The sequence below is a fragment of the Polistes dominula genome, unplaced genomic scaffold (genome assembly GCF_049000335.1).
Source record: "Polistes dominula isolate Pdom_NZ unplaced genomic scaffold, Pdom_raw_medaka contig_79, whole genome shotgun sequence".
NCBI classification, from domain to species: Eukaryota; Metazoa; Arthropoda; class Insecta; order Hymenoptera; family Vespidae; genus Polistes; species Polistes dominula.
In genome coordinates this window covers 3510810-3533641 of record NW_028300916.1, presented here as the reverse complement: position 1 = coordinate 3533641, position 22832 = coordinate 3510810, and the positions used below count along the sequence as shown (strand labels likewise).

Below are 22832 nucleotides of genomic sequence, written 5' to 3'. Positions count from 1 at the left end.
TGTTTATTTTTTATTATTGTTAATGAATGAAGAAACTATCATTTAGTAAGACATAACGTTGATGTAATTCCTTATAATAATATAAGTATTGATTTTTAAGCAACTCTAACAATAAGAGATTGATAACATTAACAAACCTAAGTACATTTAACTAAATACGAAGTACTTTTATACTTCGAAAAAAGGTAATAATTGGTATGTATATATATATATATAAAATATTTTTACAATTATTTAAATATTATAATTTTCCACATGATAACAATTATTTATTTCATTATTTCATTTTGTATATCTATATATATATATATTTTATATAGAATAGAACTGTGTTGCTGTTGAAGATTGCATTTCTATTTGACCCATCTTGAACTGTAGTCTGTGTAACCATCGTAAAAGTACTGCATTTGATTCTCGTCTAATTGAAACAAAATGTTCAGCAATTTTACTTGGTGGAAAATCACGACAATTTTGTAATCGTACTTGTAAATGTCCTGGTAACTGAAATACGTTTGAATTATTTATTTTTCTTATGTGTTATAATCATAAATCTTATTTGCATTTATTTCTTTTTTTTTTTTTTAGATTTATTTACTACCTGTGCATGATGAGAAAATAAAATAGGACTCCAAAGAGGTAATAGTTTACTTAATACAATGGATCCACATTCTAAAAGTGCTTCCAAAAGGCTCAAAAAATGTAAGTTTACCATTTCTGCAAGCTAAACATTCACATTGATAAATATATTATATATATATTTAACAAATGATGTCTTAACCCAATACTTACTATCTTTGAACAAGAAACCAATTGAAGAATACATGGTGTGATTTTAGCCCAAAATTCTAGCAGGGTATTCATGGTAATATTCTGATTCTCGCTATTTGATGAATTATTTTTCGATAGCTCTTCCAGGTACATGGTCCATAACTGTAATTTATTTATTAACGTTAAATTAAGAATGATTTTAAGATTATGTATCATAATTTGGCATAAATACCTGACAAAGAATAAATGCATGAAACAAAGATGACATATGAAGTACAGAAGCTTTTGATTGTTCAGGAAATGCTGAAAAAATGACTTGTATATGATTTGCTACATGACAAGACATTTCCTGAGGTATTGGTTGTACAGATGAAAATTGAGATCCATGACTGTGAGGATTACTATTACCAGCAAACATTGCTGTATGTGTAAGAGAACCAAGTAATAACCATGATAATAATCTGATATGACCAATACAATCCACATACTCGCGAGCCCTAAATAATTTTTATTCTGAAATAATTACTATTAAAGTTTTTTAATTATATCAATTAATCAATTCAAATCACCCTTGTTGTATGATGGATGGTGTGTTGCAAAGCCATGGTAGATATCGTCCAACAGCTCTGTTTTCTCTATTATTACCTTTGGTGATTTCTATTGCAACATATTGTGCCAAACCACATTTCAACATTCCACCCAAGGTATCTTCGTTCAAACCAGCTTGTAATCCTTTATTGTAACTCTAGAATAGACAATAGATTTGTTAGAACGATCGTAAAAGAATTCTTTTCTTTTTGGGGTTCTATAAAATAAAATAAAAACCATACCTTGATCTTACTGAGGGTATGAAAATCTGCTAAAAATTCAAGGACCTCTAATAATTGACTTTTTAATGAATCCGACGCATTAGTGTTATAAATCGAAGAAACATCGTTTTGAATTTGTTCCATAGCAACAGTATTAGGTAAAGCACCTCCTACGTCCTGTATAAAACAAAAAGTTTCATTTCATTTGCAAAGATATGAGACATGCAATACTGTTATTATAAATAAATTGTTACCTGAAGTACAAAATGAAGTAATAATAGTAAATTGGAGTCTGGTATGGTTGTTTTAAATTTAATCACTTGAATTAATTCAAACACTATAGTTCTGCCCAAAAAATGTCTATCTCTGTCGCGAGTAAATCCTTTATGGCAACAATAGCACAAATCTATTAAATTACTGTATTTCAATGTAGAATTCTGTATTGCATAGCTTAATACTTTTGAAAATGGATCTAACAATCCCTAAAATAGAACAAATAATATAATATAATAAGATAAATATAATACAATTTATTTGATGCAACATTACTTTTGATTGTTGTATGCCCGGAACTTTTAATACAGAAATCATAATTCGTAATAATGGTAAAGTGTCTTCAATAGATGAGAGCATTAATACAAGTCTACGAAATAATCCATCAAATTGTGTTAATAATCCACTCCATGTTGCTGCACCAGGACCTAAACCTGCTTCCAACGGTAAGCAATCCAAATAACAAGCTATGTTGTGGAGTATTATTGGTAAACGTTCCACTGGTAGAGTTTTTTTTACATTTAAAGTCTAAAATATACATTTTTATTTACAATCAGAAAGATAGAGAAAAAATGATCATTTTATTCAAATTATATTTATATTACCTCTAATAATAACTGCAAGGGTGCTATTGGATTCAATTCATTAAAATCGACTAAAGCTTGTGCAACACTTTTGAAGAATTGCATTCGTGTAGACTCTATAAATGATTATAATAATTGTAATATTGCTTAAAGATAATATACGTAAATTTATGTACCGTACCATTAAGGTGTGTTTGAAACATTTGCATAAATATCCCATTAGGTGCTAATTGATGAAGGACACATCTCAGGAATTGATGAGCCACGCTAATTGCACCACCAGGTAAATGCATGTTAGTTTCACTTTGCCACGGATACATAGCATGTAAAGCCACTCTAAAAATTGATTATTTATTTTTCATTATTCAATATATACATATATATTATACGTAATACTTACTTTGTTACCACGCTAAGAATTTCTGGTAAAAGAGGTGCAGCTAAGGATGGTTCACGATGTATAAACGTTCCTAAGATAATTATACATAAACCAAGTTCTTCATCAGAGTATTCTTCTTTTACAGTTCCACAATCAGAGCATCTGTATATAAAAAAAAAGATACAATGAAATGTTAAAATTTAAAAAAAGCGCAGATCATATCTCATTACAGGTATACCTATCGTAGACACAGTCATCGCCAATACGAAATAAACTCTGTTTTAAATTAAAATCAGCATGATATGCTTGTTGAGATACATAATCTAAATTTGATTGCATTTGTGGACCAGACCTGTAGCAATTTATAAATATCAATTTATTTTTCTTGAAATATTATTTTAGAATTATTATATTTCAATATTTACCATGAATCCATATGTCTTGTAAATGCCACATCCGAAGCTGTTACAGTTCCTACTTTTCTAGTTTTATCTCTTTGTATGCGTATCTGATCTTTTAATTTAGTTTTTTTCTCGTGCTCAAATATTCTCGAATTAAAATCTGTTCCTTCGATTGTCGGAGGTGGTGATTCTAAAGCTACTTGTTTGATTAATCTTCTAGGACTTGTTGATCTACTCGAATGTATTTCATTTGATGTTGGCACAAGCGAATTAGACTAGAAAATAATGATTTATTTTAATAATAATATTTGTGTGTAATAATTATTATATTTTAGACGTACTACCATGTTTTCTGACGTAACGCTGTCTTGTTTTAAAGGAGTATTCGATTCATCCTTAATATCGTTATTTTTTCTATTAGTATCTAAATAAAAATAAAATAGAATAACGTAGCATGTTATAAATTAATATTACAGAAATTAATTGAAGAAATTTAAAATACCATCGATGTCAGGTACACCAAGTACTTGTCTAACACGTTCAGCAAGACGAGATATATCCCTTTGTGGACCAACTGGTAAAAGTCTTTCAGGCATTGGAAATTCAAGCTGAGAAATACTTCGTGGACTAGTAACATCGCTAGACATGCAAGTTTCACTATCTTGTTCAAACGATGAACCTTGACCAAAATTGTGTAATATAAAATTATTAAATTAAATTATTAATAAATATTTGTATTTTATTTTGTTTGTTATAGTAAGTGGACTTACTGACTGTCAGCATATCCATTTTGGAAAGGGGTGATTCCGGAGATCCATATGTATCCTCGCATCGCAATATACGCTGAGTAGTTCTAGAAGCTAAGGTAAGAAATTCAAGTTATCTTTCATGTTTTTCATATCATTAGAATTTCGTTTATGAAAAATATTTGAATGAAATAAACCTGTTGGTCGTGTTGCTGTACCAATTGGTAATAATCGTTCGATCGTCGGCGTTACCATTGGAAGTTGTGGACTTCCCAACCAACTTGCATGTTGCCCATTTTCCGTACTTGTAATTTGAGAAGATATAGAACTCATGGCAGGTGAGCTAGATTGATCGCTGCTAGTAACTGTAATAGCTTGACACGGAGAAACTGGCGATACCATAGTTGTTGGTTGTTCCACGTGCTTCTGTCGACCTAATTGTTTAGAGTTAGGTGAATCTGTTAGTTTTGGTACAGAAGGAGGTGTTTTCTCTGCTGCTGGTGGTGGTGGTGGTGGTGGTTCGTATCTATACGTAATAATAAAAATAAATAATTTATTGGAAAAATTGTTAAATTTGATATATCAATTAAAATGATAATTATGTGTATACCTTTGAATATGAGAAATACTTGTAGCGACAGCAAAGGCACTAGACAATCCAAATGGTCTCGTAGAAGTACTGTCACCGTTAAATGGCAATTGTCCTTTCCCTTCTGTTATTGTTACTTTTGATGGTTGTTTAGAAGAATCGTGTTGCCCACCTAGAAAAGTACTCGTCACCATCATTTTCACCCCTTCTTGAACGCTCCACTTTTTTTGTGCCCCAAATTGCTTGTTAGCCTATTGCAAATCAAACATCTTCTCTGTAATTTTTCTATCACCTTGTATTATGATGATGATGATGATGATGAGGATTTATTAATTAACTTACTTGATGGGTGTCATCCTCGCTTCCTAAAAACCAAGTTGGTCTCGTTGCTGGCATTCCGGATTTGATGCGACCCGAGTGATTAACTTCGATTTTACCAACTATATCAGCGGTTGCAGACATTTTGGTACCATGTATAGATGCACTTCGAGTGACAACGGCTGTACTTTCCTCCAGTTCACCAAGAGATCCTCCACTACTACCATGCAAGGTGCTGTCAGATTTTGGACTCTCTGGTATTGCAGCCAGCTCGGACTCCGTATCATCCGCATTGATCGAACAGCTTTGTACAGGCATTCACAATAGCGAAAATTGTAACAAGCAACTACTGACATAAGCACAGGCAGGTGTAACGGCAGGTGTGAATTCATTATTGTCCGGTATAACGTCCTTTCAAAAATCGCCGAAATCAATATTTTTAGAAGTTTAATTTTGAATAAGAATAAAATCAAATTATTGTTATAGATCGTTGTAGTTCTTAAAGAACATATTTTCCTTGGTCTGCATGGATTTGTTCTAATTATTAAATATATATATATATATCTAATAGAAAGGTATAATTATATTAATTATCATGTTGCATAAATGGTATACCGAAAATCGGCAAGAGAAAGAGTAGTTTTCTAAAAGTGCATGTACAAGAATAATGCATGAAAGTGCATAATTCATACGTAACAGCTATGTGTAACATTCCAAAAAAAAAAGAAAAAAAATGCTTTCTAATTTTTGTTTCTCTTTTTTTTTTTTTTTGAGATAGTATCGTATCACCTAAAATGCTCGATGTAATGTTTTATTAAATAGACCTTGAATGTTTGTTTGTGTAACGGCATGTTGGACCACTCTCTTCCCAATGAGTTTCCATTGCGAGAGATTGACTGTAAATGACACTTGGACTACGTTGATGTACCGATATCAATGGTGTACGCATCGGTGGACTTTCGCTATCCAATTCACCCATTGTACTAGCAGCCAATTCATGGTCTACTCCTAAAGATGGCTGTGATACATCTAGAATAATTTTAATCGTATTAATCCCTGTTTTATTAGAAATATACATTTGAAATAATATTTTTACCACGTGATCTAGATGGTGGTCCACCCATTACAACTGTTGCTGGTATTCTTTTACATTGATGATGCTGTGCATCCAACGTATTCAATACTATTTTTATTAAAGCTTGCAATTGATTACACCACGGTTGTTGACTGTATTGACACTACCAAAAATAATATCAAATATTATATTTTTTTTTTTATTAAATAAATCTGAATATGCGCGTTTCCATTTTGTATTACCTTATATAATATAACAAGAAGTGACATCAACCAAGATCGTCTGATGTGTGGTTCTAAATACCATAGACTATACGTAGGCTGTTGATGATCTGTCGGAGGAACACCTTGCGGTGGACAAGGACAATGTTGCAATATAGCCAAAACTGGTGGTGTCATTACCCAACCCATTACATGATTCTGATCCAATAATTGTGGTAAATTAGCCACGAATACATTGAATACTGGAGACAGTCTGTTAATTAATGAGAAATAATTACTCTTTCTACATTCTACTTACTTTTATACGTAAAAATTATTTTGAAATATGAAATGTAAAGATGTTACCTCAATCTTTGTGGCGATATGTGAAATGTTCGTTCCGTTTGATTATATCCTAACAAAAGGTATAAATGTCTTAAAACTATTCCCTGAGTTTTCGATAATGCTTTTTCATCTGTTGGAAATGCCTATTTAAATGTTTTCTCAATTAAATTTTTGATAATGTATAAAAATGAAAGGTTTCAGTTTTGTTAATATTAAACTTACTTGATCTTGCCTAGAAAGAAATTGCATTAAAAGAAAAACTAACAAGTGAATGGTTTCTTTGTCAGCTTCTTCAAAATCAACAATTTTATGCGTGTAATTTGGTAAAGTACCACCTTCGTCGACCATATTCAACGAATGTACATGGCCATCTGTAAATATTAAATTACATTCATTTCCTTTTCATACAAAAAATATATTATAAACAAAAGTAAATAATCAGATTACTCGAAATAAAATTGTTTAATTATTTGGCATGCTAATAAGTTAATCGAATACATAATAAGTATTACAATGCTTGACATTGTTTCTCGTTGATTCAAATTAATTTCATACTATGTTTAATAATCTAAGAAGCATATTAAAAAAAAAAAAAACATGCGTATATTGAATAACTATTGTAGAAGCTTTTGCGATCATTCACATGTTAGATAAATGAACATAAAATTAAATAAAACAACAAAAAGGGAATCATGCAAAGCGCGTACGTGTATTACTATTCATTTTCTTTCAGATAATAATGAACATATCTAAGTTACAAGAATAAAATGTTCGTCAATTATCTGAAAGAAAATACAAATGAGAATGAAAAATACTTGCTTATGTATTTAGTTTATATTCCAATATTATTGGAACATAATAACGGACTTACCAGAATAACGATCCATATATTAAATTTATCTTTTAAAATCCTGAAATAATTATGTTGATCGCGTACACAAAGGGGGAACATTTATGCATACATATATTGTTAATATCTAAAAAGCGATGCAATAGCAACTACACTACCTGGAATACTGTTATTAGATGGGGTGGGCCCCAGCAACTGACCCAGTCCAAATCTGGAGCTCTTGCGTTTCAGAATAGGTGCAGAATATTGTCGACTATAGACCTTTTCCTTTTCTGCAAGGAAAGGGAAACAGGGAACGATGATACTAATATCATTTGAAACTGTGATGATGCAACGTGCATCGTGATTGTTTAATTAACTAATATTGTGAACGCTAAATCTAAAAGGTTTAAATATGTGGGAGTGATATTTGACTGATCCGCTAAAAGATTATTCATTCATGATTTCGTTCCCATTTTATTTACAATTGTTTAACTCTTTATTAACTGTGTAATATAATCGCAGGTCTAATAATTCAAATATAATATACTACTATTTTATACTAATAGAATAATTGATTGTAAAGTGTATAATATATAAAGATCATTTTTGAAATGATTTTGTTTATTAGACCTGAAGTTAATAGATAGAATACTTTAATCAAACAGATCGTTTTCATTGAAGTTATAAATACCTTGTTTAGTGTCTTGCCTGGGGATCATTGATGCGGGTGCTGACATAGTTCGTTTATATGGCCATTTAGTTCCAAAACTCGCGCTCAGGGTTTTAACTGAACTCGTTCCACTTCCATCGGATTGAGAAAGTGCTTCATGAGCTCTGTGCAATTTCTTTATGAAAACTTCGCTATTCAAATCTGTATTTCTGAGATCTACGTGAAATGATATATCGATCATTATTTTCATATTTAATTTTCATGTAAGATATTTCAATATTATTCTAAGAATATGCATAATTAATTGCAAAATTGAAATATAAATTTTTATCATTATTTATAAAAAATGTGCGCCTGTAGAAATGCAACCCGCCAGACACACTTTGAAAATGTTGCTTGCGAGCGCCATCTCATGGGACGGAATCTTTTTGCAGTCCAAACTGTTCATACACGTATGTATTACGGGTTGCCTATCTTTCGGGCAGACAAAAAATTCCGTCTCAACAGGTGGCGCTCGCAAGCAACATTTTCAAAGTGTGTCTGGAGGGTTGCATTCCTACAGGCGCGCATCTTTTTAATTATTAAATTAATAATTACAAAAAAAAACTTGATTTTTTGAAAGTTTCACTTCTAACTTGTGTGATCTGCACACATGTTTTTTTTTCTAAAGATTTTCTTGAATAATATTAAATACATACCACGTAGATAAACAATGTCTCCTGATTTTTCTAAATTGATTTGTGCTTCGATAAATACGGCGTCAAAACGATTGAGAAAAAATTCCCAAGTTAAAATACGACGATCGCTTAAACTATTGTGAAGTTGATAAAGCGATTGTAATACCATTGGCCGATCTTCGATGACCAAATCGAATTGAGTTTCCAAACAAAGGATTAAAGACTGACAAAAATCATAATAATTGTTATCTTACATTTAGTTGTATATAAATTTGTTCAAATTATTTATTCAAAATTAATGTGAACAATACTTACACGTACGGATGTATCATGAATCGTACCAAGATAAAGAGTTGCTCTTTGTGCAACATAAACGTTACTATCGTCCATGCTAGTAATTAAATAACAAAAAGCAATAGCTAATGCAGCTTGTAAACTTAAAACGTTTCGTAATGGCGTTGAATCCATAAATCTAGCTATTAATGTTATCCTTTCAACTAAAAGAATAATAATATTATTATTATTATTATTTAATTAAATGTAAGAAATATATGAAATGTTTCTCCCCTTTTGTGTTTACCTGCTAAAAATCTAATACGCCAATCAGAATTGTGAAATTCTTCTTTGATCAATCGACAAAATGTATCGGTTCCACAAGGAAGGGTTACGCAATGCAATAACAGTGGTACAGTTACTTCAGCTATATGAGAATGTTCAGCGTTTAAAAGTTCCCATAAACTAAAATATTGAAATATATCTTACTTAGAAATAATCTGAAATCAGTGAGTTAATTAAAATCGTTCAAACTCACTTTCTTATCAATAAGTTTTCTTGACACCAAATGAAAAAGCCTTGATGATCCTTTACTGCTGTATTAAATGCATCCCCATACAAACACATAACGTTTAAACATTGCAACATGTAATATAAAATGTCAGCTTTATCGATCGTTTGAATCTCCTAAAATAATCAACGATAATAATAATAATAATAATCACTAGCTCATGATATTAAAAGTATTTATAATACGATTAGAACCTTAAGAAGTTTGTGAATGTATTGCAATTGTTCGGGTAATTCGTCGATGGAAAATCGAAATTTTCCAACAGAGGTTTGCCAAAAATCATCCAACTCATTCTCCGGACTGCAGTTCAAAGGTTGATCGTTTTCCCCTATAAGATGTGGTTTAGCTACGCTGACCGTTGCCGTAGCTATAATTTATTTTTATCGAAAAAAAGCTCAAAGTAATTGAAATTTAAAAAAAAAAAAAAACCAACGAAAACAAAAAATATAAAGACTAAATTTAGGCTTACCAACATCCGTGTCGGAAAGGGTAACAGCTCGTGCTACGGCTGACATAACTTTTTCGGTTGGCATGATAGCTGCAAGATCCAACTGCTCCGAAACTGTTTCTACTGTGGCTGTCATGATCTGTTCGAAGAACTGATATAAACGATCAAAATACCCGTTATTGCACAACATAGATTAGCCTACCGTGTTATTATGGTCATACAGGCCACATTCAGTAGAAGTTGAAGAAGAGAAAGAGATAGAGAAAGGAAGAACATAGAGTTTAGACGAGCAGCATGCTGCGTTTTTTTTTGTCTTTTTTTTTTGTTTTTGTTTAGCACAGATAGGTGTTGTAGACAGTGATTCGGTGTATTCGATAGAGCATACATTTTTGTAAAGGGTTTGAGGGGGGTCGGTGGTTTAGCATATAATTTTGAATATGTAAAGAAATATAACATACGTGAGGCATATGAACGAGAACACCACCAACTGAATGTAAATCTGGAACTGGCATATTAATGACAACATCTGGTTTAGATTCACTTTTTCTAGTAGATTCTGGTGAACCCTTACGGCCGTGATCTTCAATCATTTCATCAACTATAGTCTGAAAAGATCATTTTTCTCATTGTCAGATAATTAATTCATTTTTCAATCATTTTAATAATAATAATAATAATAATAATAATAATAATAATAATAATAATAATAAAATCAACATACATCCGGTGGATAAGCAGGATTTTCTGGAGCCATGTAAGTGACCAATTGTAAACACAATTGATGCCATATCACTCTTGATTCGCAATAACTGCATTCATTTTTTGAATCACATATATGACAATTGTTCCAATTGGATGCTATTATCGATTTCATAAGGTGACACGCGTTTTTACAAACTGAGGAATTAATTCCTGTGTGTTTATCGATATCTTGTAGCTCCATCTTATTTTGAAAAAAATACAAGTTTACTTGTAAATGTTGTTATCAAAAAATTATCTCAAATATATCCATTAAATATTACCTGTTTTAAAAGAATATCAAGCATAAGAATGCAACAGGATAAGTTTAATTCTGCATTGGTATTAAATTCCATATGTCTCGGGGTAGGCATAGCGTCATCAGAAAGTGGCGTTGATTTACCTGACTCATTTTCTACGACTGAACTTAGAAAAAGAAGTATTTACATTCCCTGATCAAATGCATTATTAAATTCAAACATCTTTTTTACACCACTTACATATGGTATTCTCACCGTCCGTACTTTTCGTAGCTTTGTTAGGTTTCTCTTCAGATTCGATAATATTCATTTTACCCATAACCGTAACACCATCGCTAAACATTGAAAACAACTGGCATAATGGAATCCTAATTTCTAACATTGTCAATGTCTGTAACCAATTAAGTGCTTGTTCTTGTACTTTTGGACTGGTATTGACGAATCTTTTTGCTACGAAATTATACATCTTTTTAGCATCAAAACCCAATGGGCTCATGTCCGGGTCTAAAATTTTACTGTAATTCAAACGTAATAATAACATAGTAAAATGAATTGCATATATATATATATATATATATATATATATATATATATATATATATATATATCATTGCTATGTTTTGACTTGAATTTTAAATGAAAAATCATTCCTTGGAATATACCACCCTTTGAGAAACACCTCTGTACACGTACCAAAGGATCATCTTTAATTCGTGTAGTTCATGTTCTGGTACGTCATTAACCATTGCTTCCATCCAATGTGGCATTACATAATCCCATACATCGGTAGTAATGACCTCGTAAGGAACCAAACAGAAAAGTCGATTTAAACCGTCTTTCAAATGTGATGTTCTCGATGCCAAAGTTTCCCTTAATGAAATAACAAATGTAATATCCCATTTATGGGATTTTATTACATTTTCGAAACATTCATCATAATTAACACAAGCAAGGTGTTATACTTGTAAGTATTTTAAAGAATTAAGAAAAAACAAATAAAAAACAAGAGTTTAAAATGATACTTACCAATGACCTCCGACTCTGATGTAATCGGCCGGTTTTGGTAAAAGGCAGGAAATGAAAACTTTGTAATGGGTCTTCATAACTTTAGATAACCAACCGCAAACGTATTCGGTCTTGAGTTTTTCAAGTGCACTTTCGGCTTGACCTATTAAACGATACAAAAATGTTATAAATTGTTATATATAAATACATGTATATATATATATATATAATTGTATTACATATAAAAAACGAACGATCAGGGTATACACATGTACACATCGGAAAGCACATTGTGTGTGTTCGTTAAATACTACACTTATTATTGTTATAGAAAATTAACGCAAGGATACGTAAAGCTAACAACCATAAATGGACAATGATAATTATTACATATTTTTCATTATTTTGATTTATAAAATATATCAAGATAATTTATCACAATTATTCTTCATTATATTTGATTTGAATTATTGTAATATTTTTAATTTCCAAATTTCATTTGATTGATTTATTTATTTAATGCCAAATTTATTATAAATTAACGCGAATAATATTAACTACTTTTCTATACGTTTAGTTTCCATGCATAGAATTCAATGAGTCGAATATAAAAAGCTTGTATGCGCGAAAATATATATATTTATATGTATATATACATACATATATATGTATTAAGCGGTATCATTCAAAATATGATTGTTCCTTCTTTTCAAATTCTATACATCGAAAAAAAAAGTATTAATAGCCGCGACGCAGACGCACACTCGCTTCGTTAATAAAATTATTTTTTTCATATCTTTATTTAACCAAAATATTTCTTACTTGTTCATATTTGTCTTTTTTTTTCTTTTTTTCTTCTGGATCGTGTAACACACACGTCATGATTAAATTTATATGCAAACGAATACGAATAATACGTACGATAAAGAAATATTCATTTTATTTTGTCAAACACAAATATACGCGCGTCTCTGTGTGTTTGTATATTACATATACATGCATATGCAGAGGCAATGTATTGTTCAACGTCACACATGATGCGATGTATAGGCGCCGATCTCATTGAAAATCTTCATTTTATTATTCAACAAAATAATTTAAACATCAAATACCTTTCAATTGTTAATATTAATCAATTTTTTTTTTTTTTTTCTTTATACGGCGCCTATATAACAACGAATTATAACAACGTGCCACACACAATCGAAAGACATCGAATATAAATCGAATATTATATATCCTATATACCATATATAAATATTGAATGTAATTTTTTTTTTTCAACACCCTTTATATAACTCGTGTCTAATAATTATTCTAATATGAGTAGAGAAAACATTAGTGCATTCCAATAATTATTAATTATTCAAAAGAAATAGGTTTTTTTACATCTCAAAACACCATGTTTAGGATCTGAATACCGTACTCTTCGAGATTCACCTTCGGACGGACACATTTTCATGTATACTTTTATTAAATGTTGTTCTACCTCCTCTTACCCTTCTCACCAACCCTCCCACTACCCCTAACCATCCCCCCTCCGTTTTAATCTTTAATTCTATTAATTAAATAGATTATTACCATTGCACACATGCGCATCGTTCGGAAAGTCATATAAACAACATTCAATATAAGAACTTTCATTGAGGACCACGTGTCAGTCTGAAGGTGAATTTCGAAGAGGACGGTACTCCGATCATATACTCGGTGTTTTGAAACAACTATACATATTCCCTTCGATTAATTAACAATTATTTTAATACTCTAATGCACTCTACTTACATTGCACGAATTTTTTATCCTCGAAATCATCACTGAGCAGGTGCGATAAAATAATTACGTTAGAATGAAAAAGATATTCAAATTAGAACGTTTTAATCTGAAATTCTATTAATTAGATCGATTATTCCCGTTGGACACATGTGTAACATTCGGAAAATCATATAAACAACATTCAATATAAGAATTTTCATAGAAGACAACGTGTCAGTCTGAAGGTGAATCTCGAAGAGGACGGTACTCCGATCATATACTCGGTGTTTTGAAACAACTATACATATTCCTTTCGATATAAACTGCATTGAATAAAATAATTATCACAGAGGACAACGTGCCAGTCTGAAGGTGAATCTGAAAGAGGACGACGGTACTCCGATCATATAATCAAAGATTTTAGACCACAATAGACACTTGCAACGATTAATTAACTATTATTTGAATATTCGGAGATACTTTACTCATATTAGAATAGTTATTATAGACGAGTTATATATGTAATCAAAATTTGGTAAGGTAGAAAGCATAAGGTTTACAAAGATCAGTTAAACGTGTTCCATCGATGAATCAATAGGACAATTAATTTTGGAAATAAATAGCATAAGCACGGGATCACACATAATTAACACCGATCGTTAATAAGTGTCAACATTTAAATCAATGAATATAATGACAATCAGCGACATATAATATTTAATAATATGTATCAAATGTTTTATAATGTTAGGAAGAGAGAGAGAGAAAGATAATGAAACAGGGAGAGAGAGAGAAAGAGAGAGAGATAAATATATACCGATGCGTCGAATGTGCCTACGATCGCGGCCATTTTTCTACCTACGTTCATCTACGTTCTACTTCAAAATAGTGTATATGCGAAGTGTTAAATTACCAACAGAAAAGATAAGGTGCATAAGGCTTTTTTTAGTACCATCGAATGAGTAGGCAGTGACATGAAACCAATGAAATAGCATTGACAATAAACGCCCGAGTATTTCGTTCGGGGTATCCTGGTTTGGGGTACAGAGTCCCACTAGTAGCCAAACGCCATATCTTCCTAGAAGTTGTCTTTCCTCGAGTGTCGTGGGATCGCATTGACCTGAACCAGCAGATCCAGAATAGCCACTACTTCCAACACCGCCACTGCTAGGACCACCACCTCCAGGACCGGCACCACCTCCTCCGCTTATGCCGCTACTGCCACCACCACCTCCTCCAGTGCTTCCTGAGAATCCTGTGCTGCCCTTATTAGTACTTATTTCTGAGATGTCTCGGTTACTATCCATACTTAGCGGTTCAGCTTCCTTGAGCAGGCTGCAAATGAAAAAGAACAATTCTGTCAAAGATCTATCGATCGCGATCCTCGGTCACGTCCGGTTGTCGTCGGTTATTTTATCTTCTTCAAAACTTTGTTTCATATTTTATTTTCCGTTTGTGTTTTTTGTTTTGTTTTGTTTAGAAAACTCTATCTTTTATTTGATTATTATTTATCGGATCGACATTATCCACTATGTATAATACGTTGTTCAAAATTTCTATTACTTTTTCCATATTCATTTACAAATCCTTTTATTTTATTTACATATTATAATATAAGTATTTTTCTTTTTAATAATAATAATAATATATGTTTTAAGATGTGCGTGATGTTATTTTATTTTGTTTTACATTTGAACAACGTTTATAAATAAAATGATCGAACGTCGAAGAAACTTAGCTTCCACGTTCAATATCGTAGTTGCGAGTCCTTTCATAATACGAAATTGTGGTCTTTTTTGTTTTTGTTTTGATATCATCATTAACAAAAAAGTATAATATTATCGATATTCAATAAAATATTAAATATTCACTCTCGTAATTATAAAAGGACATATCGCGAATATTTGAATAATGTCGATCATTTTTGTCGTAACATTTTTCATTAGAAATCAAATATTAATATACAATTGACAAATGTTAATAAAAAAATCTTATCTATCGAATTGACATCGACCACAACTTTAATTAAACACAGCCGTGACTTTGTGTGGATCGCTATTATTATAATAAATACTAAATTAATAAATATATATAAATATATATATATATATATATTGTATATATGTATATGTGAAAAGCTAAATAGTATGATTCTAAACATAGGATAATAGTGGACATCTGCAATTTGTAAATAGAAATTGACGCGTCATTCGATAATGTGTTGTTAATCATTGAAATTTCATCTATGAGGATAATTAAACATTCATATATTATACGATTAATAAATATCAAAATCAAAATAATGAATATATACGCATCACATTTTAGCTGATATCGATTATCAAGTAAACGATTGTGCTCGCGTGAATAAAAACCGAATAATAATAATAACAATAATAATAATAATAATAATCATTTGAAATATATATATAAGTATAGCAAGCAAATCATGCAGCATACCAGTGTAGTATGTATACTAATATTAGTAATATTATATTTCATTGAGAAATAGTTTCCTTTTTCTTTTTTTTTTTTTTTTGTTTCCTTTTGACAGTTGTATTAATCATTTTGTTTAATTGTTTTGTATTGTCGTAGAATACACCAGGCTGTGCTGTTGTGCGGTTAATCCAGGATGTGCTTAAAGACGGCATCTCCGGTAAGAAGGCATATAGGATCAACTTCTAAGGTGCACTTTCCTATTTTTTGTTTTTGTTTTCTACTGTTGGGGTTAATGCTTTTTCAATTACACGTTTTGTGGAAAAAGAAAAATCGTATGATCAAATATCTAAATGATATTAAATTAAAAAAAGAGATAAATAGGTACTAAGATAAAGATAAAGAAGAAAGTAGGGAGGTATAGTGTTTAAATAAGCACTTGTGGATGGAACTATGCTCGTTACGACGTTGTTTCAAATGACATTTATTTTTTTTGTTTTTTTTTTTTTGTGCACTATTCTAATTTCTTTCAAATTATGTTATACTATATATATAAATATCTGTATATATATATATATATATATTGAATGTGTTTGAAATTATCAGCACGGGCATCGATTCATCCGCTTCGTATATAGGGATCCTATAGGAGGGATGCGCCATGTACATTGCTGGAAGACAGGAACTCGATTTTGCGTTCGAATGATTCAAACATTGAAATAATTATAAAATAATGAATTGCATCAAATACAGAAAGAAAAAATGAACTATATTTAATGATAATTACAAATTTATATTAAAATAGAATAGGTTACACGAAAAAATTATTATAAATTCAAGCGGTCCCCCAAAATTTTCAATCAATGGCACATGAGTTGAATATGAATGGCGCATCCCTCCTACAGGATCCCTATTTGTATATATCCAAGGAAAACATACGGAGCTTTTTTTTTCTTGTTTTTTTTTTTTTTTTTTTTTTATCACATTTGATGGACTTTCATATTAAAAATTATTCGATGAATAATTAATATGTTAAATTATAATGAAATATTAATCGTTGTTCTCTTGTATTTTATATATTATTATTATTATTATTATTATTATTATTATTATTATTATTATTATTATTAGTCCATTAAAAGTGATAATTTATAGCATCATGTCTTACCAAGCAGGTTGGACCAGCACGAACAAAACACGTAAAGCAACAATGAACCTGCGATTGTTCATTAGTACGCGATTGGGGAATTTTTAATCGTCAAATTTGTTAAAGGTCTTGTGTCATCATGATTTTTATTTCTTTTTTTTTCCTCGAGGATACGATTGAACGAATTCCTTTTTTTAATTCAAGTATATTTGTATATAATCAAATTTTGATAAATAAATAATCAAAATATTGTTCAATCGCATCTCTACGAAATAAGAAAATGGGAATTGTTTTTGTATAATCGTGTACGATATATGTACACGTTTGGCATGTATTTTAAGAACCATTTGAAAAAATGAATACATATTACACGAAATATCGTTTTTTTAAATGTGGAATAATATATTGGAGGTTTTTTTTTTTTTTAATATAAATATCTTTCTTTTGTATTTCTTTTTTTTTCTTTTTTTTTTTGATTAAAGGGTGTGAGTCATGTGAATAGATGATCAATCATCCTATCAGAATATTATCGTGATGCATAGTGAGTCATAGGAGTATATTTGTACCATTCCCCCTTTTATACTGTTAATTTTAAAGAATTATTATTATCTGCTAGTAATGTAATGTTTTTTTTTTTTTTTAAATTATTAAACGTATTTTATAGAATTGTTCAATTATTTCAAAAGTATAATAAGATACAAATGAAGGAATGATTATCAAGTACTTGATTGACAAAACTAATCATTTTATTTTTATTATATCTAAATATATTATGTATATCTTAAAATAGGTATTATGGTAAAAAAAAAATTATAAAAATAATATTTTTAATTTAAAATAATATTTTTAAAATTATTAAACGTATTTTATAGAATTGTTCAATTATTTCAATGAAGGAATGATCATTAAGTACTTGATTGACAAAACTAATCATTTTATTTTTATTATATCTAAATATATTATGTATATCTTAAAATAGGTATTATGGTAAAAAAAAAAATTATAAAAATAATATTTTTAATTTAAAATAATATTTTTAAAATTATTAAACGTATTTTATAGAATTGTTCAATTATTTCAATGAAGGAATGATCATTAAGTACTTGATTGACAAAAATAATAATTTTATTTTTACTATATCTAAATATATGTATATTTTAAAATAGGTATTATGGTAAAAAAAAAAATTATAAGAATAATATTTTTAAAATTATTAAACGTATTTTAGAATTGTTCAATTATTTCAAAAGTATAATAAGATACAAATAAAGGAACTCTCACCAAATACTTGATTAACATTTATTATATCTAAATATATGTATATTTTAAAATAGGTATTATGGTAAAAAAAAATTATACAAATAATATTTTTAATTTAAAATAATATTTTTAAAATTATTAAACGTATTTTATAGAATTGTTCAATTATTTCAAAAATATAATAAGATACAAATAAAGGAACTCTCATCAAATACTTGATTAACAAATTAATCATATTATTTTTATTACATCTAAATATATTATGTGTATCTTAAAATAATAAAAAAAAAAAATATGTAAAAACTTCGTATTGCAACAAATTTTCAATAATTTTCCATTTATAGTGAAAGCAGGCACGAATAAAATATTCCTGTGACTTCACTCTATGTATGTATGTATCTATGTATAAAAAAAAAAAAAAAAAAACATGTAATAATATGTTTAAACGACGTGATCCGATTTGAAACGAGATTTAGAAAGCGATATTAAAAAAAAAAAAAAAAAAAAAACAGAGAAAAAGATAGAAACAAAGATACGATTTTAATATTATGCGATCACACTTTTTATATATATATTTTTATTTTATTCTATTTTATATTTAAAGTGAAAATTGTGTGATTACCATTTACGAGTTTAAACCATGACGTTTTATTTTTTTTTTTTTTTTTTATCACGTTATAACTTTCCAACGTTCGTGCAAAACGAATAATTTCTTTTCTTTTTTTTTTTTTTTTTTCGATAACTTTCTTCTCCTTTTTTTTTTGTCATTCGTCATTTGTAAACGAGAAAACGATATAATACGTGATCGTTCGTGAGAGAAATTTGATAAATCGAAAACAAAATCAGGCTCACCTGACGATAGCTTGTACCAAATAAGTTCGGGTTTGTGCATCGAGTTGAGAGATATGTGGCAAAGCCATGTGATAAATGTGATCACCACCACGACGATTATTATGTCGAATGTTGTGACATTGCTGACAATAACGTATCGGATGATTTCCATTATAACTCGCACATTCCGTTGAAAAGCAAACGCTGATAGCCGATTTATCCGATGCCCTGCAATTCTTAATAAACGTTTACACATTTTTTTTTTTCTTATATATCAAATATCTTAATACAATAAATTGCAATACATATACATGCATATGTAACATATGAATATACATGTGTATGCGTTTAAATTATTTAGAAAAAAAAAAGTACATAATACTCACCTTGTTTTCACAAACCATTGACACTTGTTGCATAGGATGTAAGATATCGTAAAACATTTGATTAGGATGTTCACGATGAATTTCATTGGCACATTCGATACAAAGATAAAGTGGTGGTGGTGATTCCGTAGCGAATGTTATCGAAATTTTATGATCATAACAAACCTTTCCTGCTTCCGCATTGCCAGCATTTGGACAAGAATCTCTTTGACAAACAAACGGTGATAGATCATCTGTAAAATTATTATTTTTTACATTTTTTTTACTGATCACATAATTAACACTTTAATGGCCGCATGTGTACGCAGTCAAACGTCGTCAGGGGCTCGGTAATATTTTTCAAGAATTAATTTAAAAAAAAAAACACTTTATTGTCATTCACGACAAAAATTAACATATAACAAAAAGCAACAGTTTAACAAGAACATTAATTTTATATATAATTTTAAATATATATATATATAAAGTTATAAATAAAATAACGGTTAATGTTTTGGTTATGACACACATGTTATGTGAGCGGCCATTAAAGTGTTAATATAACCGATAACGTATAGAGAGAGAAAAAGAATAATCAAAACTTACTTGCAAATTTAACTAAAACTGCACGACGATCGAATAAATTAGGATTGAACGATGGCCAATAATAAAACAATAATTTAGCAGCTGATGCTCTTGCTGGAGCAGTGCCATAAGCTATCACACATAATATGTCTTTAACTACTCCTGGCTTCAACGTCATTAAACATTCTAATAATTGACAATGGTGTGCTAAAATCATACGACAAATGTATCTCTCATGTGTGTGTGTGTGTTGATTTATTTTTATCTTATTTTAAAGGTTTCAATAATTGTGATAATAAGAAAGAACACCTGGATTAGTGGAATATTGAAAAATCATCATTATTACTGCCGCTATTGATTGACTTGCAGAATTTTCATTACCATCTTCGGTTTTTCTTGCTAACACATTGAAAAAAGAATATATTACTCATAAATGTTTGAATTTAATGTGTTACATTTCATTGATAATATAATCAATTGAAAATACTTACTAATTGTAAATGGTAAAATATAAAAGCATAAATAATTAACGATATCTTGATGAAGTTCCATTGGTAGAACAGAAATAGAACTTGCAGCTAAATAAGGCATATTGTCGATCAGATCATGCTCGAGAAATGGTAAGAGACATGCCAAACATTGTAACAAAGCTTGTCCAAAAGCTACAAAATTAAAAAAACAAAAATTATTAGTATGACATTTTGTCTCAAGTTATATATATATATTGTATATATTACATAAATTATATTTTATGTTTTATTAATTTATATATTATTAATAATATTAATTGTATTTATATTTATTATATATATTTTATAAATTATTTCATAATTGTCGAAACTTTTTCCTGTTGCAATTTTACACAAATATGTAAAAAACATTTTAGTATATCTGTATTATGATCTTTCAATGATTTAAAAATATTATTTATACTTTTTTCGTAATAATGTATTTAATAATTAAAAAAGATGCGCGCCTGTAGGAGTGCAACCCTCCAGACACACTTTGAAAATGTTGCTTGCGAGCGCCACCTGTTGGGACGGAATTTTGTTTCTGCCCGAAAGATAGGCAACCCGTAATACATACGTGTATGAACAGTTTGGACTGCAAAAAAATTCCGTCCCAACAGATGGCGCTTGCAAGCAACATTTTCATGTGTGTCAGGAGGGTTGCATACCTATAGGCGTAATGTTTTTATAAATAATGATTAAAATTGAACTTTAATTTGTATAGTAAATATAAAAAAATGAACGTACCTTGTAAACCAATATGGATCATTGGAATAACATCCATCAGCTGAGTTAAAGCATTGTATAATTGTTTGTAATCTAAATTAGGGTAAAGAACCATGCGCTCGGAATCAAATTTTTGGGATTTAATCATTTCCAATGGTGCTTCTCTAACTTCTTTCAAGACAGCTACAATTAATATTAATAATATATTATTTATCAATAAAATAATAATATATGATAGTAAAATTAAATGGCCGATTACGTACACAACAAAGTTTGGGATAAATGTTTGACGGTATTTGCCATGTCAATGCCAGATGGAAGTGGTTGATTACCGTGAAGAAGTTTTTGATAATATTCATTTAAATTGGTTAATTTTAAAGTATCTATATAAAGAAACATATTATTAAGTATAATTATTCTAAATAGAAAAAAAAAAACAGAAAAAAAATATTCATTATAGAGATACTTAAACGAACAAATAATACGCACACGCTGCTAATTTCGTCCCCATTGCGAATCTTTTTTCTAATTAATTTATTAGTTATTTGTTGTATATTTCACATAAAATTTATCAAACCTAAATCTCAGTATCGTTAGGAAAACAACAAGAAAAAAACACAAAATTCATTCATAAGAAAACGACGATGAATCGATTACATCACTGCACAAGTAATTATTGATAAATGAACGTAACAATTAAGAATTATCTTTCGTATTCACATAATACTCGTGGAAAGATTTTATATGACAGCATCATCAAAATAGAAGAGGTTCATCTCAACGCACGCCTCAACAACGAATGAGCGCGCATGCAGTATCGACCTGTTTTTAGGGATGAACAAGGAGGAGGGTTGCTTTCACGATACTGCGCCTTCGCCTTCGAATCTTTCTTCAGAAGCTGTGAAGGAAGGAACTATGATAATTCGATCAAATAATTACAAATGAAATTTTTATTAAGTTTAAAGACACAATGAGACATCTTTTCATAGACTATTACAAGTGTAGCAAATTTTAAAAAATTGGGAGGAGGAATGATCGCACCGAATCCTTGTTAGAATAAATTCTAGGTCGGTCTATGACGTATTATAAAACGATCGATATATTTTTAATACGATATAAGTACGTCAAAGAGAGTGTGATGAAGTCATTCTCAGAAATAAAAGCACTTCGTCAGACACGGAAGCCACCTTTGAGTGTTTCGCATTTGATCGATAGATATCAAAGCAGTGTTTTCATACTATGAAACGAAATGTATCATTT

The 22832-nt window shown here is 29.7% G+C and overlaps 1 protein-coding gene across 15 annotated transcripts; it reads right to left on the bottom strand.

Annotated features, from left to right (window-relative positions):
* Positions 1-196: 196 nt before the first annotated feature.
* On the bottom strand, positions 197-22378 carry unc79 (UNC-79 domain-containing protein). Of its 15 annotated transcripts, XM_015335547.2 has the most exons (48): positions 22062-22378; positions 21836-21955; positions 21594-21755; positions 20829-20999; positions 20647-20736; positions 20359-20544; positions 19774-20006; positions 19409-19623; positions 15023-15048; positions 14627-14968; positions 11983-12124; positions 11650-11826; positions 11197-11471; positions 10981-11117; positions 10680-10901; positions 10417-10563; positions 9980-10109; positions 9705-9877; positions 9478-9626; positions 9247-9404; positions 8982-9163; positions 8688-8889; positions 8011-8205; positions 7496-7609; positions 6710-6858; positions 6509-6630; positions 6185-6416; positions 5964-6105; positions 5692-5896; positions 4892-5171; positions 4571-4800; positions 4158-4486; positions 3985-4074; positions 3717-3899; positions 3559-3638; positions 3239-3489; positions 3052-3165; positions 2835-2975; positions 2616-2770; positions 2456-2550; positions 2127-2378; positions 1832-2059; positions 1599-1754; positions 1338-1513; positions 1001-1265; positions 790-930; positions 599-721; positions 197-501 (listed from the first exon to the last, which is right to left on the bottom strand). In XM_015335547.2, the coding sequence occupies exons 1-48, from the start codon at positions 22081-22083 to the stop codon at positions 313-315; spliced, it is 8298 nt and encodes a 2765-aa protein (XP_015191033.1). In that variant the 5' UTR covers positions 22084-22378; the 3' UTR covers positions 197-312. The 15 variants fall into 15 exon arrangements, with proteins under 15 accessions (XP_015191033.1, XP_015191026.1, XP_015191034.1 ...); XM_015335540.2 differs by having other exon boundaries at positions 14627-15048; XM_015335548.2 differs by having other exon boundaries at positions 4892-5087; positions 14627-15048.
* Positions 22379-22832: the final 454 nt, after the last annotated feature.